At 42.2% G+C, this 7,500-nt stretch overlaps 1 protein-coding gene across 1 annotated transcript in view; it reads left to right on the plus strand.

The window, feature by feature from the left end:
* agbl4 (AGBL carboxypeptidase 4) overlaps nt 1-7,500 on the plus strand; it is a gene marked incomplete at both ends in the record, with an annotated part of 599,805 nt that overhangs the window by 387,656 nt on the left and 204,649 nt on the right. Inside the window, one exon of the mRNA XM_084066101.1 lies at nt 3,179-3,395. Coding sequence (XP_083922227.1) covers nt 3,179-3,395 — 217 coding nt within the window. The remainder of the gene's footprint in view (nt 1-3,178; nt 3,396-7,500) is intronic.

Below are 7,500 nucleotides of genomic sequence, written 5' to 3' on the forward strand. Positions count from 1 at the left end.
TACATCTCAGAGGCAAATATTGTACTTTTACTCGACTACAATTATTTGAATATTTTAGTTACTAGTTACTTTGTAGCTTTTGATTATTATTACACAACATACATTAACCATTATACATTTCGGCCATTTGAAAATAGCCGATCAACAAGCTCACAATGCGTCGATCTTGTAGATCTGCTATTTTCAAAAGATTTGAGAGAGAGAGTACCAAGTGGCTACCACGTTATCTCAAATATACTGTATTATATAATAATTATATTTTGAAGACATATTTCCAGGTTAAAAACATATGTTGTATTTGGACAATTTATTTATTTGTTTATCTTTACGTTTTGAAACATAATATCTGTGATCGTGTTTAACTGAATGTGTCCTCCTTCTCTGTCTGGAGATAGACTGATACCCCCCCCCCCACACACGCACGCACGCACGCACGCACGCACGCACGCACGCACGCACGCACGCACACACACACACACACACATACAGAACAGTTGAGTAAGCAGAGAGTCCCCATGGAGCAGCAGTAGTGTCCCATTCACCATTGATTGTCTGGGATGAGAGAACAGTATGATCAGTCACATGATGCACCCCTTCTACAGCAGACACAATACACTGACTGGACAGACAGACAGACAGACAGACAGACAGACAGACACAAAAAAACAGTGGTGTAAAGTAACTAAGTATATTTACTCAAGTATTGTACCTTTAAGACCTGAAGCCTTCTACAAAATGTCTTCTAAATCCTAACTGTTTTTTTTTAAGCTTATGTTACTATATCAGTGGTTCTCAAACTTTTTCATGTCAAGGACCCCCAAAATGATATGTATTTGGCCGCGGACCCCCCATCTCAAAATATTTTGTTCCAGGGACCCCCAGAACAAAGATTTGAGTTACAAATGTTCGCTTTAAAAAATGTATATTCAAAGATTTGCACACATTTTCATGATTTCTCAAAAATAGCAGATCTACTTAAAGGGTTAAGTAAATTTAAGGTATTTGTACTTTACTTGAGTATTTCCAATTTCCAATACTTTTACTTCTACTCCACTACATCTCAGAGGCAAATATTGTACTTTTACTCCACTACACTTATTTGAAAACTTTAGATACTAGTTATTTCACAGATATAAATGATTACATTATAAAACTGTCACGGGGCAACCCGTGTCCTATAGACACTAAGGACTCCACAGTGTAAAACTGGACATTACAAGCACACCCTGCAGGCCTGCACAGCTGTATTGTCTAATTTTATGGTCATTGTTTGGTGAATTATTTGATGCCTAGAAATGCATTTCAAGTGTGCTCAGAAAATCTGTAATTTGCGTAGTCTAACTCATGGGCCATGGTTTGCTTTGTTGGAGTTGATGATGCCAATCAGTGTTGCCAGATCTGCTTATTATAATTTCCCCGCAAGATTTTATTTGAAAATAGCCGATCTACAAGCTCACAACGCGTCGCATCGCGACGCGCTGTGAGCTTGTAGATCTGCTATTTTCAAATAGCTGATGTATATGTTTAAAGTGCTCATGTGGCCCATAGTTGCTTCTTTTGGGCTGGTTTTCCTAGACCTGGTTGCTTGTTTCTCTCACAGAATCTGGCAACACTGATGCCAATTACTAATTGTGGGTGGGGCTTACCGGGTATATAAGTGAGGCTGGACATGTGGAGTGGAGAATGCTCAGTTTACTTGTAGCTGTTAAGGAGACAACACCAGGGGGAGAGCTGCCAGGCCCTTGAGTCAAAAGACATTGCCTGTTTCAGTGTCATTTAGTTATTTTTTGTTTGTGTTTTCTTAGTTTAGTTATCAAGTGTTTATCTCTTACTTTTGGTTTTTGAAAGTGTATTTGTGGGCCAGTAGTTATTTTTTAAGTAGTATTATTTGCCTCAGACCTTGACTGTTACACTCCTGCATGCATGGGGCTGATTCCTAGTTTTGGAGGTAAATAAAATACCAAAAATCTACATTCTTGGACTTTCTTGGAGCCTTGACCATCCGGCCAACTTCACAAAAACATTAACCACTTAAGCCCTATTTTATACCTAGGCTATTTGAAAATAGCAGATCTACAAGCTCACAACGCGTCGCATCACGACGCGTTGTGAGCTTGTAGAACTGCTATTTTAAAACATTTTAGTACTTTTACTTTTGGTACTTTAAGTACATTTTGATACCAATACTCTTGTACTTTTACTCAAATAAATGTTGAATTCCGGGACTTTTACTTGTAACAGAGTACTTCGTTGCAGTATTGATACTTTTACTTACGTATGACATTTGAGTACTTTTTCACACCACACACACACACGCACACGCACACACTGACACGCATATATACATACAGTACCACAGATAGGATGATTCCCCAACCAACTTATAGACATCAAGTCAGTGTATTCTTAAGTTAAGGCTTTTGCCCCCAAGTGAGATTGTGTTAAAGTCACCATGAAATGGTATTCAGAGCAATTTTGGCTTCCTTTTGTTTTGACGTATCTCCGCATGAAACGCTATATTGAGGCAGGAATTAATGCTGAGAGGGACTTATTGAATGGCGTTATCCGTCAAGGAATAGAAAAGGTGCCTATCCCATTGTATATACTGTCCATAGTTGGAAAAATGCTTTTCGCAAACTCTAGAGTTGGCACTTAATACCATCCATTATACATTTCAGCCAACTGAACCGTGACCAGGCATTTTTGGGGAAAGGGAAATCATATTTTTGGGGACTGACAAATTGTGACAATGCATCTCCAACCCATCTTGCTATACCACTATTCATTTTGTAGGCTACTGTAGCTGGGGGGAAAAAAAACGCTTTTGTGCAGCGCGACGCGTTGTGAGCTTGTAGATCGGCTATTTTCAGATATATACAAAATACATTTTAGATGACTAAATCAACTGTAGATTTAGTCGACAATAATCTTACGATATTTAGTCGGCTAAAACTGGTCTAAAACTAAAACATTTCAGATGACTAGAATATGACTAAAACTAAATGGAATTTTATTCAAAAGGGTTTGACTAAAACTAAATCAAAATGTTCTGTCAAAATCAACACTGGTTCGGTCTAAAAGCAAGTGTTCATATTCAGTAAATAACGTCATATTTTTTTTTTTGAAACCTCTCTGAAGTGTGTGTGTGTGTGTGTGTCCATATATACTCTGTTTGCAGGGAAAGGCTCCCGGCCAAGAACGTGTACTACTACCGCTGTCCGGACCACCGGAGGAACTACGTGATGTCCTTCGCCTTCTGCTTCGACCGCGAGGACGACGTCTACCAGTTCGCCTACTGCTACCCCTACACCTACACCAGGCTGCAGCACTACCTGGCCGGCCTGGAGCGCAGAAACCTGCCCTACCTGCAGAGGGAGCAGCTGGGACTCAGTGTGGTGAGTCAGGGGAGGGGGGGGGGGTTATAGGGCAGAGGTTCTCAACCTTTTCAGGCCGTGACCCCCAAAAATTATCATATTTTAACTAGTGGGAACCCACTCTGATAAGCACTTGGAATGTAGGAGTTGAGGCATTACATTTTGTTTGACTCTAGATAAAAAACAAATTGAAAATAGCCGATCTACCAGCTCACAACGCCTCGCAAAGCGAGGCGTTGTGAGCTTGTAGATCTGCTATTTTCAATTGTCAAAATGCAAAATTTTGACCAGTTTTTATAGTGTAGTTTGTTGATCACTTTTGATGCAGTGACGGTGTTTCCTCTTTTCTTTCTTTTTGAGGTATTAAAAAGCTCTTAAAAGTCCTTAAATAATTGTCACTTCACTGTAATCTGGGGACCCCCACAAAATCATGTGGCGACCCCCCTGGGGGTCCCGACCCACAGGTTGAGAACCGCCGGAGTATTCTTTGAGGCACGCATACGGGTATTTCGGGGCGTGGCTGAATCCGCCTATTTCGGATGAAACAACACAGCTTTCACCATTGGAATTCCACTAAGGAACGTTCACGTTGTTACATTTTATATGTTTTTTTTGTCACAGCGCAACATATGGTGAAGTATAGTAGTGCAGGTCATTGCAACAACCACCGTTCTTGTGAAGAATGAAAACGGGACCGTCAAATATTCTGAACGCTCCGCGATTCTGCCAGTAATCATATATTCTTTGAGACACATCCACAAGTTTTTGCCGGGCCAAACAAAGGCGTCACGTGACGTTGGTTCCCTTCCCCTATTGGCTCATACTAGGACATGACATACACAGTATGTGTAGGCAGAAGAATATAGGGAACCTCTGGGGCCAGGGATTGAGAAAATATATATTTTTTTGGTTTTATTGTGGTGTTTGTGTGTGCGTGTGGTTGTGTACTGTCAGAGAATGGTACGGTGGAGGGGGAGTTCCTTATGTGAGTGTGTGTGTGTGTGTGTGTGTGTGTGTGTGTGTGTGTGTGTGTGTGTGTGTGTGTGTGTGTGTGTGTGTGTGTGTGTGTGTGTGTGTGTGTGTGCGTGCATGTGTGTGTGAGAGATAGAGAGAGAGTCAGAGAGAGAGAGGGACATGCCCCATGGTCATAACTTCAGCCTCTCGTGTTATTATTAGGACCAGACCTGAGAGATGAAGACACTACAGGTCTATGAGTGAGTGAGAGAGAGAGACTGTGTGTGTGTGTGTGTGTGTGTGTGTGTGTGTGTGTGTGTGTGTGTGTGTGTGTGTGTGTGTGTGTGTGTGTGTGTGTGTGTGTGTGTGTGTGTGTGTGTGTGTGTGTGTGTGTGTGTGCGCGCATGTGCGTGTATGTGTGCGCATGTGCGTGTATGTGTGTGTGTGCGCGCGAGTGCATTCCTGCGCATATTTCTGTTTCCAACTTATTTCAGTTTTATGCGTGTTTCTATTTGCGTGTGAGTGCGTGCGTGTGTGAGTGTGTGTGTGCGTGAGTGCATTTGTGTGTGTGTGTGTGTGTGTGTGTGTGTGTGTGTGTGTGTGTGTGTGTGTGTGTGTGTGTGTGTGTGTGTGTGTGTGTGTGTGCGTGTGCGTGCGTGCGTGCGTGTGCATGTAATCAGCTGAGCTCTCACCTCGGCAGTAGCAGCTAGTGGATCATACTCAGTGCCTCCGGTCCTGTCTGCTCTTATCAAATAATTGTAGGAGAAAAACTCATTAGAAATGCTTGAGAGATTACCACTTTTTCTTCTTTCCGCCAATGTTTGTCAAGGAGAGCTTGCTGCGAGGGGGGGGGGGGGGGGGGCCCATGGAAGTACAGGTATTGATAAGAGGGGCCGCGTGGCCATAAAAATACCAAAAGCATTCTTGATATTTATGAAATGCCGCTCTGGAGAAACCGCCTGACGACACGGGCGGGGAAATAAAATCTGAGTAATGCCTCTGTGAGTGGAAGTATCGGGTGACACTTTGTAATTACAACAAAAATAGAAACAAGTGTATCTGTTTTTCGTTCCATTCCCTCAGCTACACAGATTAGTCTGTCTTTTCACACAAACTTGAAACGTAAAGGACAGGACACTTGTTTTTCTTTTTATGGCATGGCACTGTAGTGGCTGAGCCGTCTAGAAGTGCGTGCGTGCGTGCGTGCGTGCGTGTGAGTCGGGGGGGGGGGGGGGGTATAGGGCAGAGGTTCTCAACCTTTTCAGGCCGTGACCCCCAAAAAATGTTCATATTTCAACTGGGAACCCACTCTGATAAGCACTTGGAATGTAGGAGTTGAGGTATTTTTACATTTTATTTGACTCTAGATTTTAAAAAAAAATGAAAATAGCCGATCTACAAGCTCACAACGCCTCGCAAAGCGAGGCGTTGTGAGCTTGTAGATCTGCTATTTTCAATTGTCAATTGTTGTGTGTGTGTGTGTGTGTGTGTATCTTGCAAACCACTGGACTGATCAGCAAACAAACTGTATGCACGCTTCCAGTATACTTTACCAGAGAAGTATTCCTCACTTTTTAGCATATGTTTTATACTTTTTAACTTTGATTTTATAATGTCAAAGTCAAAGATGCTCTGATCGGGATGAAACTCCAAATTTGGAATCATACATCATATCGACTGATGTCACAGGCTGGTTAATGACAGAGAATTAGGTCATCGCAGCACGAAATATACTTATCCTCCAGGTATCTATGAGGTACGGCTTGCCTAATTGTAATTTCACCGGCCTCACCTCTTCATGCGTGCTGCTGGCATTGCTATTATCATCTAGTATCAATTCATTCAGTACCATTTTACAGTCTGTTGACGGAAGAAAGCACTGAACCTGTGACCAATGACATGGCCAAGAACATGATGAGTGAGGACAAAAATACAATAAAGAATCAGTGTTCTCAGACAATGACAACACGCATGTTTTTTTTTGGATGGGGACAAACGGAGGACGTGTGTGTACGTGTACGTGTACACACACACACACACACACACACACACACACACACACACACACACACACACACACACACACGCACACGCACACACGCAGTAATGTCCTCCGTGTTAATGAATCCATTTGTACAATACACTCTCAGAGTTAGATTAACACTGTAGATTTCACTGTGTACATTGGGTCCTCGCTATAAGCCATGCGTTTGTACCATTATGAGATTATGTTTTTTATTTTTTGCTGCAGACAGAGAGAGGAGCATGGGGAAGGCTGCCAAGAGCTTTCAGAGTCAGGATTAGTATTCACAGTCATAGAGACGTTTTTATGGACGCATTTTTCTTTTTATGTTCTCTGGACCTGGGTGGCAGACAGCCCAGCCCAACCCTCTCATATCTTTTTTTTTCTTCCGTCTCTCTGTCTCTCTCTCTCTCTCTCTCTCTCTCTTCCTTTCTTACCCCCCCTCTCGCTGTCACCCCCCCCCCCCCCCCCAACCCCCCCCTGTCTGTGTCTCACTCTTGTCATTCTCGTCCTCTCGTATCATTCGTTCATGCACACACACATACATGGGCATTAACACTCACACAGACTCAAGCCAGATTTACTGTTGGATATGCATTGTGTCCTACACCGAAATGAGCCGATCTACAAGCTAGGGAGCCATAGGCGATTTTTAGGGCGGCCCCCCCTGGTGGCGGGCCGATTTCATTTTTTCTTTTTTTTTACTAAAAAAAAACAGGGGCATTAATCAGATTTTTTTTTTATTGAAAAAAATGTATATATATATTTTTTGTGCCAATATATGGCAAGTATATGCCGAATATATGCTGGATATATGCCATATTCAGGTTAATATATGTGCATATACAGTATGTGGATATATAGGAAATATGTCTCTTCTATGTCCACATATATGGATATATATGCACATATAGAGACATATATGCAGACGGCCAGCTAACTCCAAAATGTTCATTTTTCAGGAAATTAAAAAAAAACTAAACAAAAGTGGAGTTAGGAGGTTTTGTTCATCATTGATAAGAACAGCTGAATGGACCTCCAAGCTCACAATGAGGTTGGAGGTCAAAAGGGGGTGGAGCCTGGAGTCAGCAAAACCAGCTAACTACACCCCCCTTTGGTGGACTGAGGATCCAATTGAGTTAGCTGGTT

The sequence above is a fragment of the Gymnoscopelus microlampas genome, assembly GCF_963454915.1.
Source record: "Gymnoscopelus microlampas genome assembly, chromosome: 9".
Classification (NCBI taxonomy): domain Eukaryota; kingdom Metazoa; phylum Chordata; class Actinopteri; order Myctophiformes; family Myctophidae; genus Gymnoscopelus; species Gymnoscopelus microlampas.